At 41.6% G+C, this 20,740-nt stretch overlaps 1 protein-coding gene across 4 annotated transcripts in view; it reads left to right on the forward strand.

Moving 5' to 3' along the window:
- The first annotated feature begins 7,608 nt into the window (after window positions 1-7,608).
- The window catches only part of UBN2 (ubinuclein 2), a 57,749-nt gene continuing 44,617 nt past the window's right edge, over window positions 7,609-20,740 (forward strand). Inside the window, exons 1-3 of one of the 4 annotated variants that reach the window (XM_064453010.1) lie at window positions 7,609-8,107; window positions 12,740-12,832; window positions 18,339-18,440. In XM_064453010.1, coding sequence (XP_064309080.1) covers window positions 7,643-8,107; window positions 12,740-12,832; window positions 18,339-18,440 — 660 coding nt within the window. In that variant the 5' untranslated portion in view covers window positions 7,609-7,642. Of the gene's footprint in view, window positions 8,108-8,324; window positions 8,637-12,739; window positions 12,833-18,338; window positions 18,441-20,740 lie in introns of those variants that run through there. The other 3 variants (XM_064453019.1, XM_064453028.1, XM_064453045.1) reach the window with 3 other exon arrangements.

Below are 20,740 nucleotides of genomic sequence, written 5' to 3' on the forward strand. Positions count from 1 at the left end.
AATCAGTCTGAAAGTCAAAGGAGGAACTACAGAAAAAAAAAAAAAATTCCTCTGAGGTAAAATTCCTCCAAGGTCACAGCCAAATATTATGTTGTATATCTTTATGATTTCTAGAAGGCTGCTTTGCAATCTACATATGTATTATATGTAATTCTCCTTTTCAGGAGGGTGAACATTGCTTGACAGTTGTTTCCTGAACAATAACTATACTAATTTTTAATATATTACAGTATTTAATAAATGAAATAAATTTCTGATAATTATTAAACTATTTCTATTTCAGTAAAACCCAGAAAATATCACAGTGGTGAGTGATGGAGGCTAGTCCGGCCTGCAGGCTGACTGGCTCCAGTTTCATGGGCACTGAGAGAGTGTTTGTCTTGTCCTAGGCCAGCACTCACAAAAGAAACCCTCGGCAAGAGCAAACCCATGACACATCAGCTTTTGTATTGCCGAGTTACTTCCAGACACTTTTACCTGATTAAACAGCATTACTACTCCTTTACTGTAGAAATTGTCATTCAAGCTGAGAATTCCCTACGGGGCCCATCTTTCTTATTCATGTTACAGGTGGGTGGGGTAGTTACTTGAAATTGTGACTCATATATCCTTGTGTGTTTTTAATTACTACAGGAAGAATAAAACCATCAGAGATAAGACAATAACCTGACTCCAATGTTTCAGACAAGCTGGTAATCTTCAACTGCCTCCAGGGGTGCTGGCCTGATGGAACAAGCTTTTCATCGAGATAAGCATCCCTTACTGCAAGTATCTTTAAAGAAATGGTGCAAATGAGGAAAAAAATGAGGGACAAATCCCCAGAGCACATAATCCCTCTCAATCTCTGTAAATATCTAGGTGTTTTTACACTGTCAAATGGACAGGTGTGAATCAGAAAAGAGCTACCATTAAGGAAATCTATTCTTTCCAAAAGCAGCTCCTCTTCAATTTTAAACTCAGCTTAAGTATGGTTTAAGTGACATTGTTAGACACAATCAACATGTGACAGGCAGATGCTCCTCAATTTGTTTCTTCACCAGTTCATTGAATTCCATCCCTTTCTAGATATTTGTATTTTTAAGTATTTTAAGTTTTTGTGTGCGGGTGTTACTGGGTACTCCTCTACAAAATCTTCTGTTTATTTCCGATTTATCCCTTCTTGCTGTTCTTTACATATACAAGAAAATTCCGGGGTTTTAGCTAAAATGTTATTTAATCTTTAGTAATTCGGTGGTTTTCATTTTCTTGTGACCACTTAGCAGGTGTCTAATTTTTTTGCCTCTGTTTCTCCCTTCTTCTTAGAAACGTAAAGGGTACACCTGCAAGGAAGAATTTCCTAGTGATTTTACACCTCAAACTAATCTTCACTGCTTGGCAGAGAAAACCTTTCAGGTGCTGACATTCCCAAATTAATTTCAGTTAAGACATGGAGGCCACACACCACTTAAACCTAGAATCATTACTACTGGAGAAGTAGAGAAGTTTACAGCTTATTTGTCAGCCTCAACTGAGTTCACCCTTAACATTAGGAAAGCTTAAAGATGAAAGTCATGTGCTTGTTCTGGCAAGAAATCTTGACACCAGACGCAGAAACAACTATTAAGAATTAGGTAAAAAATAGGATGTAGCTAGAAAAGTGTTCTTATCTTGTTAGTTAGAATTGACTTTGCTACCATTATCTGAGGGCACAAATTACCAGCATTCTGCTTGGAAAATGCACCTGCTTAAGAGCTGATGTTTAATGTCTTAATATCTCACCTCCTCTCCAGGATCAAAAGCTGTTCCCAACAGCAGCTTCTTGGAGCAGCTCGCTCCTCCTTGGCCAAGATGCAGTTCTTATTTCAGGAGTTTTCTCTCATCCCTTTTTCTTCCTAATCTGCTATTCCATGCAAATGCATCATTTGAAGCTTTCCATTTTCGCTGAGTTTCCTTTAGGTTAACCATCTTATTCTATTTATTAGCTTAAAGAATGTTACAATACTCTGTAGATCATAAAAATCACTAGTCATACAGAAGTTGTGTCATTTTTAACATGTCATTGAGAAATGCCACATGAACAGCACAGATAGATAACATCCCCACCTTTGGTTGAGGACCTCGCACTGCCATGTCCTGTAAATCCCTTTACTTTTCTAACATGAAGACTTGCTCTGGTTTCTAGCTTATTTTTAACATGAGATAAAAGCCAACATCATGTTTTTCTCGGCTACCTGCTAGACACCAGTACTGCCATTTATGCTGTCCTAGCACGTAATACCATATTGGAAGACCATTCCTCATTTCAGGAAGTGAATAAAAGATATACCTAAATCCACTTCTAAAGGTAAAAAATGTTTCCAGTTACAGGAGCAGTAACTACCTTTTGAATAAAAATTATTGCTACACTTAAAGCTTCCTATTGTCATTGAAACCTTGAACTTTTGATCAGGTTTGTTCAAAGCTTTTCTTTAAGTTCTTGAAAAGGAGTCCAATGTTTCATAGGCTCAAACTTTAATTCTCCAAGAAGTAAGGCTTGACCAGTTCACGGGGAGCAGTAGACCAATGCATGGGATAAAGTCCACAGTCACAGTTCCTCTGCCTTGAAATTGTGATAAATGAGTATTACTGCCCTGGTAAAGTATATTCCAATTACCTGAAGCTAATGCACCCTTCCTTGTCCCAACATCTGGCATTTTTCTACCTGCCTACAGTCCTTCTAAACTACTGTTTATGTCACTGAATAGAGTACTTGGACCTTTTTAGGATGTGGCAGAGCAGCTGGTTACAACTCTAAGCACATCTGCCTGATCAAAGAAAGCTAGAGGTATGTTCTGCAGAAAACAATATTTTTAGTTAAAAGAATAATAATTTTAAAAAAAAGAAGATGAGGGGAAGGATCCTGTAAATAAAAGAAACTGGTTTTCCAAAGGGTTTGCAGGGCATTGGTACTTGGTTTTGGAAAGAGAGGGGGGGTTTTATTCCTTGATTCTGGATCTGGCAGGAAGTAACTTAGTAAAACTGTAGGAGGGAAGACAAGTTAAAAAAAAAAACAACACACTTGAATTCAGAGAGCCTCATTAAATAGAAAACCAGGAATGCCAGCCACATTGTCGGTGCAGTGGATTCTTGTGAGGCAGCGGCAGTTCTAGCAGAAGCTACACAAACACCACCCTACCTGCAGCTGTATCATCCCCTGACACAGCAATGAAAGTTGCAGCTGCTGTGGCAGTAGCTTCAGTGAAAGGACCATGAGGATCAACAAGATGCCTGGTTGGACCATAAGAAACCAAGATACCAGGAAGATATAGTGAGGAAGCAACCCATGGAAAATGAGGATATTCTCAGAAAAAAAAACAAAACAAAAACCAAAACCAAAACCAAACACAAAACCAAACAAAACCAAAACCAACCAAACAAAAAAAACCCACCAAAGCCCAAACCTGGTAGAAGCATCTCCTGGAGACTTTTGAGTGGCTGAGATTTGACTGGCACAGGCATGAGGTGGCTACCAAAATAGCTCCTACCTCAATGTAGGTCCCAGCACTCACCTTAGGCAAAGCAGAAGACAAACTGCCATCCTGTGCTAGGCTTGAGCAGGGAAACTTATTATTGATATAAGCAGAACATGTTTTCCCCCACATTCCCATCCTATGGCAACAGCCTCACAACTCATGGAAGTGAAGTATTCAGCCTTCGAAACTGAAAGCAAGCTCCCTGGAGATGGACACAACTGATCATAAGGACAGCTCTGCCTTCTGATGGGACTATGGGCCTGTTGCTGTGGGCCATCCAGCACAGGGGAAGCCATACAGGCAGAACAGCAGCTTCCATTAGGTCCAGGATTGCAGCTAGCACTGGTCTGTGATGAAACAGGGTACAGCTCTGACTCTAACACAACAAACACTAACAGCCCAAAAGGAAGAGAGTGTGCTAGAGGTTTGTCTCCCAGACAGAGAAGCCATCCCAAGGCAGAGCAGGAAGATCCCAGCCACACCAGGGTAGAGGCTGACTGGGCTGTCTCCATCGTTTTCTGTATTTGAAACAAAGCCAGGTCAAGCAACTTCCACTCACTGCTGTGGTGGTAGCACCTGTGGTTCTCAGCATCCACTTTTTATGATCTGCTTATACTGGCTTTCACCAGTGAAATAAAAAGCAGGTTCAAATTCACCCCAAAATTACTTTTTCTGCAGTTGTTACATTTTTCTTTAACCGTTAATGTGCCTCTTTCAAGGGAGACTTTCATTATTAATTGTCCTTCAGATAACATGCAAAAGGAAGGAATCTGTATTCTATGTTGGACTATGTTAGCATGGTCATATCCTGAGACTAAGCAAAATAATTGTCAAAACATATCTAATTATTTTTTCTTTATTGTATATGTTTTACTTTGTGCTCCTCTGACAAGTGCAGCACGTCTTACTGGGTCCAAACAATACCTCAGACACTTAACGCCAGAGAACAAACCAGGTAGCAGAACAGAAAAACAATTATAAAAAAAATACAAAGCTAACTCCTCTTGAAACTGTTTCATATAGCACAAGCCTGGAACTCTTCTGGTGTATTCAGAACTAAATTCCTGGAGAGCTTAAGATCTAGTGGATTTGATTTGTTTCTTGGGAGTCTTTCCTGAGTGCTTCCAGTATCTTAGACCAGATGTAATAACATATTCTAGTAACTGCTACGCTTGGATCTGCTGCCAAGTTTCCTTCTGATTTAATTCAGCTACTCAGGTCCAGAGCAAGCTGTCTTTGGTAACTTCACTTTCAATTCAAAGATCTAGAACTACCGTTTGTCTAGTTGCTAAACAAATGTTGAGACTCATAAAAAAAAAGATGTGTCCTCCAAGATGTTCAGAGGTTAGATAACACATAAATATGAGGGTTTATTTATCTAATTAAACTCCCAGGAGAGAGAGGAAGAGGGGGTATATAAACAAACCAGTAAATACTTACGAAAACCTTAGATGTAAAAGGCTGCTTCTACTATCAAAGTCTGCAATCTCAAAACTTAAAACAAATGGCTACCTGAAACCATTTCCAAGAACTACTTTTGTTTTTCTCTGTAACCCTATTATGGGTCAGATAAGTTATTCCTATCCAGCTTATTTTTTCCTACTTAAAAAGCATGTTAAAAATCTGACCAGGATGTGATTCCAGTTGTATTCTACACTACAACCAAGATAATCTAAAGTACTGAATGCAGACACTTGCAAAACTAATTTTCTTGTGGAGTATCTGTCCTACATTCATTACTTCTAAATGCATATCTTAGGGGACTGAAAAACAGAACTGATTAACTGGCTGCTTAAAACGCACAGCTTACCTTCACACCTTTCCAAGGATACATCCAAGTATTACCTGCGAACATAAATTGTTGTATTCCTGTTATTATTTCAATGTCTAGTCTCCCACCTTGTAACTGAAAAAAAGCATTCAGCAGAACTGCAGAAGAGCCTGTGATTTCCCCAAAAGACTTTTGTTTTTTGAGCAATAAATTGCTCTTCTGCTGAGGAAAGCCCCCTTTCTACCATCACAAGGTTTAATTATGTAGACTACATAGAAACTTTGATGAGAACTAGAATCTTCCTGGCAGGATCTACAGGTCTGGAACTTAGCAATACTTACTCAGTGTGAATCCAGAAATACATTGCCTATTATGTGCATCATCAGCTGTAGAAAATTCTGAACAGAACAAGTGGGATTTCCAAATAATTTTATTATGACGCTGAAAGTAAAAACATGTTTGAGGCATACCTCGACTGAGCTTGCTAGTCATACTAGAACATGCAAGGTTTGAAGACAAAACAAGTCCCTTTAACTCAGCAAAGCCTTTCAAACTTCAAAAGGAGACAGCCTATGTTTCTCAGATCAGGTCAGTTGTTCCACTGACTTCCTACTGCAAGCAGTATTCCGGAATGTCCTCCATTCCCTGTTAGTGAAATCATAACTTTCAATAACACCATTCTAGTGTCATGGATCTTCTCTGGAGCCTAGATGAAAGCAAGCAGTCAAGTCAAAAGACTTCATATGCAATGAAAGGAAAACATCAAGCACTGTGATGAATGCAGTCTGGAAAGCCGAGTAATGTGCTGCACAGAATGGTCTGCTATAATTATCCAAAATAATATACATATGTAAATTATGTTTGCTTTGCATAACTTGAGTACATTTTTAAAACGAGGACAAAACCCCTCCTACCTAGTATTTCTGAGCCTAAAAAAGAGCGAAAAATGCTACCGCCTTTCTCTCCGCTCCAATGAAGCTGGAGAACAAAATGCACGTGAAGATGTTCATATCTTCCTGAAACTTAGCCATGCCTTGGTGGCACACCTCCATCTGGAAATACCAGCCATCAGTCTGTCAGTGTAGGTGGTGACAGACTGAAACACTTGCACTGTTTCCAGGCAGCTCCTGCTCAAGAAGGAAGTCTCGCTGCTGCTCATACCCTGCCTTCCTTGCGTTGTCCTGTCTAGAGGTCAACTCTTCTCGCCAATCCACAGCCAGAACCGGTACCCTGAAGCCCAGGCACGGCCGCAGGACAAGCTGCCTCTCCTCAGAGGACAGCCTGCCGACCAGAGCAGCGCCTGCTGTTCTGCAGGAGCACGCTGGGCTTGACCCTTCACGGAGCAATTTTGTCAAACCCTGATCTCTGCCGATCCAGCGGCGCTTCATACGGTGTGAGTTGATGCCACCAAGACAAGGCGCGTTCGTACCGTCGCCCCTCCAGCCTGGAAACGGTCGGTCTCGCCCGCAACTGAACTCTCGACCGTGTTTTGGATTTAAGGGTGTTTTTTTTTCTCTGGTGACTGACCTACAACGGCTGAATTCCAGAGGCCTCAGAGCACCTTCCTCTAAGCAGGCCCGCGGGCCCGGCGGCCACCCCACGCTGCCCCGAGCGGAGGAGCATCGCACAGCCCCCTCACCCCCGCTGCCGGCGGCGGGAGCAGCCCCCGTCCCATCGAGTGCTCCCGCCGCCCCGTCAACCCCGAGAAGCCCGGGCCGGGGCTGCCCCTTCCTCCCGCCCCGCGCCTCAGGGGACGGGGGCGATCCCAGTCGAGGCCTCTCCCCTGGAGCCAAAGGCCGCCCTCGGGAAGCCGCGAGGTGGAAGGCGGAAGGAGAGGGGAGGCGGAGGGGCGGCCGCCATTGCCCCGCGACGGTTGTGCCGGCGGGCGGGGCAGCCGCCAGGGCGGCGAGCAGTCCCGGTGCAGGCTGCGGGCCGCGGGCCCTTTAAGGCGCCGACGGCGGGCAGCGTGCACATCGCCAAGGCAACCGGGGGCGGGCGCCGGCCGCCGCGGCGTGTAGGCGCCGGCGGCCGCGCTGACGTCGGGGGGAAGCTGAGCAATAACAACAGCGACGCGGGGCGGCGCGCCGGTGTCGGCGCCCGCGGTGCGCCTGCGCGGCCTGCGGGCCTGCTTCTATTTATGTGGGGGGGCGCCAAGATGGCGGGGGTGGAGGCGGCGAGGAGAACGTAGGGGGCAGCTCCGACCGGGCGGCGGTGGGGGGAGGGGAGAGGGAGGAGGAGGAGGAGGAGGAGGAGGAGGAGGAGGAGGAGCCGGTGGGAGGGAGCGCGGAGAGCGGTGTCACCGAACGCGTGAGGCGGGGGCCGGCGAACGGCGGGCGGGCGGGGGGTGGGGGGTCGGCCGAGGAGGAGGAGGAGGAGGAGGATGGCGGAGCCGCGGCGGGTGCCGTTTATTAGCCTGTCACCCGTGAGGCGCCGCGAGGGCGAGAGCCCGGCGCTGGAGCGGGAGCCGGGGGGCCGCGAGCTGGAGCCGCCGGCGGCGGGCCGCGAGGCGCCGCTGTTGGCGCCCCCAGAGCCGCCGCACGAGCTCTCCCGGCCGGAGCCGCCGCCGCCCCGGGAGAGCGCCGCCCGCCTGGAGCCGCCCCGGGAGACCGGCCGGCCGGAGCAGCAGCCGCAGCGGGAGCCCCCCCGGCCCGAGCCGCCGCCGCTGCCGCCGCCGCCGCAGCAGCAGCTACCACCGCCGCCGCGCCAGAGCAGCCGGCAGGAGCCGCCGCAAGAGGCGCTCCCGCTCCGCCAGACGGTCCGCCTGGAGGTGGTGCTGAAGGACCCCACCGAGGAGGGCTGCGTGGAGTTCAGCTACCCGGAGCTGCTGCTGTGCGGGGACTCGCGGGTACGGGACCTCCCCTTCCTTTCCCCTTCCCCCTCCCCTCCCGCCGGGCCGGGCCCCGCCGCCCGCCCGTCCTCCCTCCCCGCCCAGGGCCAGCTGCCCGCGTCCGCGGCCTCGCCGATAACGTTATCGGCGCCCCGTCCTGCTCAGGGGTGGTCCCGGCCCGGCGGGGCGGCGCCCTGGAGGGAAGTCCGGCGGCCTCGCCGTCGCTCCGGGCTCCTCTGGGACCGGGGTTGCGTCTGTGCCCTTAGGGGGGGACGGGACGGTAGAAGGGGAGACTTCGCACTTGTCGGCCCTGAGCTGGACTAGGGATCCCGAGTGGCTTTTCCGGGAGCTCCCGGCGTTTGCTGCGAGCAGGGGCGCGGGAGCGCCGGGTTTTTGTGGCCCGCTTACCCCAGCTCCCTTCCTCTCACCTTGCCTGCCCGGGGAGCGGTAGTGTTGCATCCTTCCTTCCTGGAAGCTTTTTCTGGCAGCTAAGCGAGACTGTTATCATGCCGGTCGGTGTTCCGGATTGTCAGTAGGCTGTGTGCAGGTAAATGAGGAGCTATTAGCCCGGCTTTGCTCTCAGCCTTGAGAAGCAGTGAAGTGAGCATTAGCAGACTTGGAGATGAGTTTCTGTACTCTTGGCGGGTGGGGGGGCAGGGATGGATGAGAGTTAATATTAAAATGAGAACTTTACCTGTAACAGGTAAGAACTTCATTCAAGGTAAAGAAGTACTTTCCCTTTTCCTGTTCCTCCCAACCAGATAATATTTGGTACTCGAACTACTTTGGTTTTTAAGGAGAAAAGCTTGTGCAGACAACTTGAAGAAGCAATCAGCATTAGCTAATCAACAGGACCCAGTGTTGAAGTAGGAAGGAGAGACACATGTCCTTAACCTGGACGCACTCGTTCTTAGTGAGTTGAGGATACTGAGGTTGCACTTGGTTTAGGTATTTGTGGCTCCTTTTAATTCTGGTGTACCGACAATTTTAGAGAAAGTTTACATCATCTTGGACAGGGCAAAGGGTAAGGGAATAATTACTACTGAGAAGGTTGTGGTAGGTCTGGTGATTAAAGCAAAGCTCAAATACTAGTACTGATACTGCCATTGGATTTTTACATCCAGCACAAACAGAACAATAATTAAAACCTCTGTTTTATGAACCAAGGTGTTACTAGCTGATGACGAGGCTATAACTGTACTTATCAGTCTGCTTGCTTTTTTTGTTCTGTAGTAGGAGGGATGTAGAACTAGATTGTGTTCAAATGTGGAAGACAGAAAAATCAAATTACTCTGATTTTAATCCCTCTGAGATGTTCTGATGCAAGTTAAAAGGTTCCTTCTGTTCATCCTGTCCTACAGCTGTACTGGGCAAACAGTGCCAGTTATGACTCCTCTGAATTATTCTAGCAGTACTCTGCTGCTCTGTGAAGTGCCACCTTTCTGAGCAGTTCCTATATGAAGGTGAAAACTGTAGTAGTGTTTTTAAGTGGTTTAATATGTGGAGGCTGACTTTTTCCACGGGCAATTCCCAGTTCCATAACTGCCTTTTTCTGGAGGTTGGTAATATGTTAATGACATAATCACATAAAATGACTTTATGAAATATAAATGACTTAATAAAATTACTTTATGTAGTTCTGATGCAAATTCCACATCTTCTGGGGGGGAGCATTGACTTAGGGGATTATTGGTACAGTTGGGTTGAGACCGCTTTTCAGGTAGAAATAGCTATAGAAGTGCTTTATAAGAAACTGTGTATGTTTTTCAGCTCTCTGTAAAGTGCATATTGAAATGAATGGATTATAATGGTCTGTCTGTTGCTGGACTGTGTGGAACAATCAGCTCATTATGTAAAACAGTGTCATAAACTTGATCCTTTTAAAGTTATTCTGGACTTTTATTCTCGTTTAAAAACTGTTGTGTACTTGGCTTGTCAGTAGCTTCTTGCTTGCTATGTGGTAGAAGCTGGAAAAGCTGCTCTGATATGGTAGGGAGGAATTAAAATCTTATATTAATCTGTATGAAAAGAGGGGAAATATATTTTAGACAGGAATAAAATTAGTGAATGCTGGTTCCTTCATAGTTAAAGCCAATACAAGAGGAGAATTTATTCTGCACAGTGCAGGAGGCTTAGGATGACACAAGTCTGGTTTTTACCCTAGTAGTTCTCAGACCAACAAATTACGTAACCTGTTGAATGTCCTAAAGTAGGAAAAAATTGAAACGAAAACTGATCTTGCTTGTGGAGTAGAATAGATGTGATTTTTACCAGTTAATGCAGCAGAGAAAACTACCTTGTTAAAATGAAGCTTGACCAAGAAATGCCTGGCCTCCAACTACTCTTCTGCGGAATCTTAGATTTGCTCTTTCCAAGTAGGTAGTAACTAGTCTGCAGTCAATGCTGTGGTTTTAAATGGAGTTTTGGATTTCCAAGTTTGTTGTTTCAGTAACGATTCAGTTTAAAATGAAAAGTTCTTATGAACTTAGCTATGCAAACTGTTTTTGTAGGGTGAATATTGATTGGATTCTCTGAAAGGTGGTGTTGACTCCTTATCCCTTTTAAGAAGTTGCTCGACTTCCTTGTAACTATTCCCATTGAAGTTCAACATTGCAAAATTAGGAGCTTGTCTTGCGATCTTGTTGTGTTGCTTGGAACTGGAGCAACCAAGAAAGGTTCTCTGGAGGCAGGCTGTTCTGGGAAGGCAAAGGCTGGTGCACAGAAGTAATTTCAAACATTGCTTTAATAGTTCTCTTTATGAAACAGTAGCGAATCCCCAAACTTATTCAACAAGATGAAAGCAACTTCTATTTTTTTTACTCCAAATTTGGGTTTCTAGCCTGAATCAGAAGCTAGTGGAAATGTTTATGTCAGAATCTCATGCTGTCCTTGTCCTGCTTTTTTTTTGCCTTGGTAAAGAGAACATCCTTTGATAGGGTTGTTGGTAAAGTTAATCTTTTGGCAGTAATTACTTATGTAAAGTTAGTGTGATTGAAGGCTTAAGAGTTCTGCCTCTTAAACTGGCAGAAGTGAAAGTGCGCTCCCTTTTCTGTTGGTGCAGTTGAAGGTTGGTACATAAGTAAAACAACTCAAAAGCGGGTGAGCCAGAAGCCTGAGTTGGCTTCTGTCAAGCAGGCTGCAAAGGAGCTGAAGTAGTACTGTCTTAAAGTTGCAGCAAAAGTCTGAGAACCATTCATCAGGGACCTCAGAAACCACCAAAACTTGCTTAAATTTGAGATGCCAGTAGCACTTAACTAATCAAAGTGATGGTCAGCTACAGCTTTGAGAGTTTGGTGGAGAAAGGCAAGTTAACACTTAGGTACTAAATTTTGCTTGACCTCTGGCCTCAATCTTGTCTCATTTCACAATTTAAAAAAAAATTTGCCTAGCAGAAGATGTGGAATATGTTTTCCCAGCTAGAAGCAGAAAAAGTCTTGCATGAATGGAGCTGTATTTTAAATTGTGCCTGAAGAAAATATGTATGTAGCTTAAACTTATGGTTCAGGGTTAACTATAACCTCTATTAATATTTTCTCTAAATACTTAGTTGATAAAATATAAGATAATTATGTGGTGTTTGCAGTTTTGATCAACTTACCTTACTCATCACGTTGGTCTTGATACTGTTGTTGAGGTAGTTTCACTATTTGGTCACCACTTAGCCAATCTATTGGCTTTCATACTGTGGAGGAAGAATCTTGCTTTTCTGAACCTAGTGCTGGATTTTTGTTCTGTCTTAGTCTACCATAAATTTTTGCTTATTCATTGAGTGGTCTCTGTACAGTAAAGTTAATTGTCATCTATAAAGTTCTGTAAAATGGAACTCCATTCCACCATATTTTAGCATACTAGTACCTTCACTCCCTTCCAACAGTTACTGTATTTTATGTGAACTCTCGTGTGAAGAAGGCAGCCCTGTTTCTCTGCCATACCTTTTTAAAAAATAAACCTATGTATACCCTTGATTACTGTTCATTGACTTCATGTCAGTGAAAATCTTTCTCAAAAAAAAAAGGGGAGGGAGGTGCTTTTTGCTTATTTCTACAGCTGGAATATTAAATATCTGTTGTCCTTGTGGCTGTCACAGTGGCAATCTTGTAGAATTCATGCCATGGTAACTGAAATTATCTGAAGAAAAAACCAATAGTACAAGAGTTAAAGGAGTTAGATTAGTTATGCTTGTAACTTACTGAGCTTTTTAGTCTTCTGTCTGCTTCCCTGCTGATTATTGTACCGAGTACATCTTCTGTATTGTACCTAGATGGACCACATCATCAGTAAGAGGCACCAGTGGAAGCAGAAGTGAAAAGGAGTTGTATTTAGAGTTCTTTCTCTTTGAACCTCAAATGGCCATAGTTCTCTCTTATGCTTATACTTTCAGCTGAAGTTGTAATGGAATGCTTGGGAGAATATAAATCTCAGTATTCCTCTTAACTTTTCTGCTTGTGTTCTCATTAGAAGAAAAGTAACTGAATGATAATTGAACAGATCAAACTATTTTTTTGGAGAATAAAGTAAGTATTTGGACTCTTAGTATAAATTCTGACCACTTAGTCATGACAGCATTGTTTATTGACATTTAATAGGTTTTTATTAGATGTAGTCTGTGTGTGGCTTATGGAATGAATATTTAACTTCTGTATTTTTCAGAAGAAGTCAGTTCACTCGGAAGATCCATTTAATGATGAACAACGTGAGCGGCATGAAGTAGAAATGCTAGCCAAGAAGTTCGAGGCAAAATATGTGAGTTACCGTACCTGTATTAAAATCTATAAATATTTAATAGTGATAACTTATGATGCTGTAGAGATGTTAACATCAGTTTTTTTCCTGAATAGGGTTTCTACTGTAATGTCAAATGACTTCTGTACATTTCGGAGCTGACTGTCGTCTTATATTTTGTTTAAGCAGCTTGAAGCTGCTACAAGCTTATTAGACAAGTCTACTAAATAGATTTGCTATAGGATGTTATAGCTTGTGAAGCTATTTTTGGAAAAGATTCCTATATAAATACAACTGAGTAATAGATGCCGGTCAATATTCATGACCAGTGCTGGAGGAAATAATTTTTTTATGTAATGCTGTTTTGCACTATTGAACAGCTCTTCTGTTTGGGCTAAATACTGATGAATCTTGAAGAATTTCAGACTAGTTTGGAATGCTTCCATAGGAAGTTGTTGTTGAATAATAGGTCATTGCTTGATGAGTTTATCTTGTAGCTGCCAGCTGCTTAAAAATACTCTGCTGACTCCTGCAAGTGTAGCATGACTGACTTGAACCAACACTAGGTAGTAACATAAAGAGGCTTTCACTAGTAAATGAAGGTAGAAATCAGAAAATGTTGACTAAAACCACACCCAGACAGGTCTTCAAGAATTCATATGGGTAGGGTTGGGTGATTAATTCTGAGCTAGCAATCAAAACTCATCATCATGCTTAGGCATGTTGATATTCTGGATTACTAATAGAGCACCTCAATAATAAAAAAGGGAAATGAGCAATCATTTGTATCTCTTGCTATTGATATACATATTAAAATCTTGTCTGATTTGTTTGGATTTTTTTTCTTGCAAAGGCAGACTTCTCTGAGTGCCAAGTCTATACATTCTGTAGAAATAATTACTATTTCAGGGTACACTAGCTGTGATATGTAACAAAAGAAACCCTTAAAATGAAAAGAATAATTTTCATCTTTTGGAAGGATTGATAGAACCCAGTATACCTAGTGAATTGAGAAGGCAGTTCTGGAATACTGTTTGCTTTTCATTTGAATGATAAATTATTTTTTGAATGTGAGAGAAAAATGCTTCAACTGTACTTTTCTAGAAAACTTATTTCCATAATATAAGTTAAGGATTTTATAATGTCCTGAAATGAGTTGCTGAACTACAGCAGATGAAAGTCGGTTTAGAGTATGTAAAGCAATATACGTAGGAGGGGAGTGCTAGTGGAAGCAGTCTAATTTTACATGTAAATTTATGCATACATCAAAGCTAAACATGTACATTTATGGGCAAAACATTAGACTTATTAGACTTATGAAAACTTGAGTTCGGTGCTTAGTAGTCATAAAAAGTGGCAAATAGATGCTTTTAACTACCAGAAAGCAGTAGGTAACAAAATCTATCATTTTACAGCAGTTTAAATTCATGGTGCACTTGTATCTTGATTACTATTTACACTTCTGATTTCTCACCTTTCTCTCATTCTCTGCCATACCTTATGCCCCTCAGCCCCACAAAATTCCTGGAAGGGGAATGTCTTCTGTATAAAGAACAACCTAATAGGTTAGGGCCACTAAGATAGAGGGTGGTGAGGGATTATTAGTTCTTGTGTTAGATACTCCCTGTCCTTTCTCTCTTTCAATACAAGAACCATCGGTCTCTACTTACTAACCACGCTCAGAGGAATTGCATCTCTGTACACTGACCCAGTACAATTGCTCATGTTCTGATGACATCCAGGCATCTTCTGAGTCTTGTGGCAAGGTGTTTGCTCCTTAGCTTAAATTAGAACAGGGATCCCATGAAGTAGATAAGCATTCTCTTCTCTTTAAGAGCACTTTAGTGTAAAAGTAATCACTGTTTGTATGAGGAAGTAGTAGAGGTTTTTTCAAATTTGTAGGAAGTACTATATCCTTTTTAAACTGATTAGGTATTACTTATCTATATCCATTTAAAATGAAGTAAATATTTTTAATCATAGCATGTGTGACAGTACTTCTGAAAAATTTGATGCATGAAGAGCAGTCTTCCTTGAAGACTTTTTACTTCTTTTCAGATGAATTCCTGTACTCCTGATCAAATCAGTACAGTATTGGATAAGTCTTACAGATACTAAGAAAAAGCCTATGAATAAACATATTATTGTAAAAGAAGATGCATAAAGTTAATGTACCATTTGTTTACTTGATTATTCATAACTTTTTTGCAATTGCTGCGCGTTTTAAACACCAGAATAAAAATCTGTTCTGAAAGGTTCCCATTTTCATTTTTTGATTACTGTTATTCTCTAGACAAAATCAAACATTCCGTGTTTAAAAGCATGATATTGAATCTCAGAGGATATTGTACCTAATGTAAGAATTTTTATTGGATCAAAGCAAAGGTCCATCTAACGGATGGTAGCGTGGTTCTCTGACACTAGTGGAATCTCATATTTGAAAGTATAACAGAGTAAGTGTGCATTGATATTACTTCACTGTGCTTGTCTAGTTATCTAGCTTAATTTCTCCCAAAGCCAAAGGCTGTGTGTTTACCCTTTGTATAGCTTTCTGTCATAAATTTGCCAGATGATTTTGAGTTCACAGAATTTCACATTGTGTTTCATGGCACTGAGTACCATGATGATTGTTGTATGAAAACTTGGTTTGTGTTTAAACCTGATTAGTTTACTTGGTTTTCTGTATTGTAAGAAACAGTGAAATGTTTCCTCCTGTTCTGCATGCTGCATGTGATTCCAGTGCTATAATCTAAATTCAGCCTTTTTATTCCCCGGCTGAAGTGCCTTAGCATTCTGTTATTGCACAGAAGCAGTGGGGTTTTTACCTTTAAACATCCTTGTTGGATTACTGTTCCCTTTTTTGTTCTAATTTCTTTTTTTAAATGAAAGGATATTAATGGTAGGATGCCCTGATTTATCAGTGTTGTAATGATGACTTCTGGTTTTGTTCTCTGTTCCTTTTTTTCATAAGGCCCAATTCTTTTCTTTTTTGACCACTCTTGATTGTTGAGCACATGTCATAGAACTGTGTGTAACAACTCCAGTGCTTCCTGAACAGTATAACAAACTGGGAGCACACTGTATTTTTTCTTGTTTGGGTTGTACTTCCTTTGTGTGGATTACCTTGCTTTTATTGATACTGAATTCAGCTGATGATTTGTCGTACTAAGTTCAGAGCAACTGTAAGGAGTCTCAGTAATTATTCAGTTGTCTTTATTTACTATCCTCAGTAATTTGGCGTCTCCTTCCTCCCCACCCCAAACTGTTAGCCCTGTTTGTTGCTTCTAAAGATGAATGAATACACATTCCTTGGTGATTTCAATGATTACTTTCTTTGCCAAAATGAAATATTTATTCCTACCCTTTCTTTCCTTGCCTTAAACTAGACATTAATTCGTGTGGACCTTCCCTCTTATCCCATGATAATTTCTTGTCTTTAAAGATCTTTGTACCTTTTTTAAAGCATTTGAAGTACTGCTGCCTTCTACCAAAATTCTCTCCTGCTCTGGAATGTATATTCTTGTGCCTGCTGGTTCTGTTCTTTGACTTCTGTTAACTTGCCTGATAGAGAATAGGGTTTACTGGTTTATAGACTCTGCTGTAGCCCTTGGAAGATTCTTCAGAAATTGGTGTTGTATTTGCCACCTTCTAGTCCTGTTGGGCAAAGTTGTTTAAACCTTAGGCTACATGCCAAAGTTAATTTGTTGAACTCATGTTTGAGTTTTCCAAATACTTGTGTGAGTACTACTTGCAGCCTCAGGAACTAGACATCTTGATTTGCTCTAGTATCATGACTGCTTGTGTTCTGGAGCAGAAAGGTTGGAGGCACTCTGTTGGGGAAGGTAAAAAGCTTCAGTGGTATAACTTCCCTGAAGTGCTACATAGCAAACACTGATTCACACAATCCCTTCAGTTCTTCTGCTGTGGTCTTGCATCCTGAACATCTTGATCATATGGACTTCAAACACACTTAAACATTACTGGATACAACCAGGCCTGAAGGAATTTTTCTAACTATATGTACAGTGGTTCAGATATTATTCATATGTCTGAATGCAGGTTCCTATTTTAATCCTGCTTTTATTCATTCAGCTATTATGAGACTTTTTTGTTTGTTCTATGTCTGCACTATGTTTTTGAATAACAGGCAGTCAGAAGGTACAGAGAATTTTTTTAAAAAAAACTTTTAATGCCCATGCACTGAAATCAGCATCATTGCTGCAAAAAGAATTTGGACTCACAAACAAGGATGTTGATGGTTTCTTGGGCTTAGCAAGAGATGTGGTATAGAGATGGATTGCATTACGCATTAGTGAGATCAGTAGAGGTATAGGTTATGTAGCATTCCTCAGACAGCCTGCTGGCGCCTCAGTCAGAATCATAAGAATTGCATGAGTTTTTGGGCTGGAGTTTAAACAGAACTCTTAAGTACTACTTTTTATTTTTCTATTATTTTTGTTTCTTCTGTCATCTAAACTCTTCAAAAAGAAAGTACTGCACGTTTTGGGAACGTGCAGCCATTCAGATGTTTTACAAGGTAGGTGACTGTAGGGGATGATTGGACTGATAGGAAAAGTTAGAAATACTTGGCTTGGAATCTAGCTTGGAAAGCTGAATTAAAAATGGAACTCACTTCTGAGGTTTTTCTCCTAGGACTATTGCATTTATTTATTATACTTGAGAGATTCCTGTGTGCTTGCAAGAGCACATGCTTTACTCAGTTACAAATTTGAATTCTTGCAAAATACTGTTAAAATGGAGGTGTTCAGATGCTTACACTTCTCATAAAAGAGCAGGGATGAAACCTTGAAGCTTACTCTCTCCTGGAGGTAAGCGAGCCCACAGTCTGTGGTGCAGCTTTTGGCTTTTAAGTTACTCAAGTAACCATTTCATGTCCAGCCCTATCAACTGAGGTGATGGCTCTTGCATTTCAGAAGATTTTATTTTAATATGTTTTTCTTCAGTTATATCCTATGAATACTGTAGCTTCTTGAAAACTCATAGACACTGTATCTGCAAGTACCAGATCAATATATTTCTCTTGACTTAGGTGTCACTTTTCTATAGAAAAGCAATTCATCTTGTGTGGGGAAACACTTCACTGAATGCTAGGCTACCAGTATTTTCCTTTGTAATGACTCTGTAACATACTGAAAAATGTAAACACTTTCTAAATTACCTCAGTCCTTCTATCATTAACAGTCCTATCACTATGTTTTAAAGGCATAGGACAGTGAAACATCTCTAAATAGGAAATGTTAGGAAGATCTTGGTCATGCAGAAACCAAGTGGGTAGTGAGTACCTTTCAGGGAAGGTTTTGGTGAGGCTGTAGTAAAGCACGTTTGCCAGAACTCATTGCTGTGTGACAGTGTTTTATTAGTCATCTAGACTGTCTTCAAGGAAGCATCCAAGAAAACAAAACTGCCAATTACCCCCATGACCATCCGTCCAATGCCTTATGTTTTGTAGCCTTTAGTACATTGCTCCCCTGTTCCCCAAATAGTCTAATGCTTGCTTTGTTTTCAGGGTGGAAAGCCCCACAAACATCGGAAGGATCGTCTGCAGGACCTAATTGATATAGGTTATGGTTATGATGAAACGGACCCTTTCATTGATAATTCTGAAGCGGTAAGTAAGCCTCCTCAAAGCAGCAAGGAGAAATAAGACAATGCTCTCTTCTTTTTTTATAAAGAAGAAAGGTAAGGGAAAATACTTTGTACCTGTGTATAACTGGTATGGATCCAAAGGGCATACTACTTGGGGAATTCAATGAATGATTGTTTTTATAGTCTTATTCAGGTGATATTATGCGCTGCAATAATTAAGAAAGCTATTGCTATATCACGCAATGTTCCTGCTTTAGAAAGTAAATTATTTTTATTTGTGCCTTTTGTTTACTGTGGAGTGAAATTACACTGGCTCTGTTCAGTTTCTTGTACTAGCTATCTGGATTGTTAGTAGATTACTGGTGTTAGGTTTCCTGCATTAAGTCAGGAAGCTATTCTGCTCTTAAAACCCAATACAAATAGGGTAGTTATATATTCAGTGAATGTTTAGAATCTGAAAATACCGAAACAAACCAGCTTGGTTTAACAGCAGGATATTACAGCTTATTTTGCCTGAAGAGCTTTCAGAAATGAAACCACATCTCAAGATAGAAGAAAAAGGTATTAGTTAAGTGTAGGCAACATCAGGCATATCAGGAGGTTTACAAGAGCATTGAAATTACAAGAGAATTGAAATTATGAAAATGAGGAAGAAGCTTGGAAGAGAGAGTGGATGATAAAAGCTTGGAGACCTCCTATAATTCTCCTTTATTAGAAGTCATGAAGAAGTAGGTGTACTGTTTAGTCAAGTAAAAAAAAAGAAATAAAACCAACAAAAAACAGCTGACACTTCAGCCAGCCTTCAATTTCCTCCACTGCTGAGTGACACTGGACAAAGCACCAACAGTCTGCTCTGAAGAGGAGGGGGCTAAAAGTCTGGGAGAGGAAAGATGATGAAAAAGCATGTGAGAAGACTAAGAAAAGCACAGAAGTGAAGTGCATTGCTTAGCATACATTATGTCAAGCCTCCATTTGAATCTAGTAGTAGAACTGGGAAATCATAAAACTTTGTAAAGAGCTTCTGTGAACACTGAGCTGTGAGGTTACTATCATATAGAAGTTGCAGTGAATATTGCTCTTAAGAAATGTGTGAGGTGCACACAAGGCGTGCTGCAAGACTGATACCTTCCTGAGCAAAAGTTCAGCTGTTAACCACAGTGGATAGCAAGCTGAGCTCCTCTGTGTGTATTGTTAGTTTTTGAAGTAGGTCTGAAGGCATGTGAACAAGTTGCATGAAAAGTGAGTTAGCTGTAGATGCTTATTGTAGCTTGTATAAATTTGTCCTTGGTCTGGATTAAAATTTTAGTTGAACTTGCCAATATTAAACTGTCCTATCATTATCCTTTAACTTTTGGTTGTGCCGCTGGAACAATATTGGGGCATAAGCCTTGGTATATTGTTTCCAAAGGCCAGATTCTGATCTTCAGCTCAGTAAGAACAGATATGCTTCACTCCTGCTGAGAAACCACTTGATGCTGCTGAGAAACCTATAGGCTTATCTGGTTTCTCACTGTTGCTTCAGTTAACCATCCTCAGTTCTGAAATTTTATGATACAGGACCCAAGTTTTATGTTGTTTGGTTTTTTTTTAATTGTGACCTGTCACAGATCTGATATGTGATTCAGATAACTTTCAGTACTCATAGTACAGGACTCTATCAAGGATGTTTGTGAGCCTAGCAGGGATGGACACTCACTGGTGTATTAGTACTCCTCATACTTTGCCTCCTTCCAGTGCTATTCTTGTTACCAGCAGCAGATCCATTAGATTTGAAAGAGCATTTACTTCTGATATCTCTTGCCAGACTCCTTGCAAGAACATACAAAAGGCAGTTGTTGGAGGACCAGATGGTTGCATCATGTGGTAGCTGTGGAAACTATTGGGGAGAATGGTGTATTCTCTAAAGATTGCTCTCCTGAACAAATCATTATGCCTGTGTCTGCATTACAAATACAGACTAGTGAGAGACCATCTCTGTTTTGCTTTTATCCCCATTTCTATATAGAAAAGAAAAAAAATGCATTGCATGCCACTGTAGTGTAAATTGTTGCTGCAGAGTTTAAGGGTCCTGTAATGTAGGAGTTAAGTTCAACAAAAGCTCTCATTCCATCTCAGATGCAAGTGGGAAGTGTTTAGAAAGAAAGTCTGTGTGCCTGACTTGCTCATCTTCTGTGTGGTCAGCTATTAAATTAGCATGTACCCTGAGAAATGTCAGAGGCAGGCCCAGCCTGGGCTTACTTTCTTTTGGAAGATACTTTCTTACACACAAAAAACTATAATATCCTTGGCACAAACATTTGAAAAATGAGCGTGAGTGCCTCT

The sequence above is a fragment of the Phalacrocorax carbo genome, chromosome 1, assembly GCF_963921805.1.
Source record: "Phalacrocorax carbo chromosome 1, bPhaCar2.1, whole genome shotgun sequence".
NCBI classification, from domain to species: domain Eukaryota; kingdom Metazoa; phylum Chordata; class Aves; order Suliformes; family Phalacrocoracidae; genus Phalacrocorax; species Phalacrocorax carbo.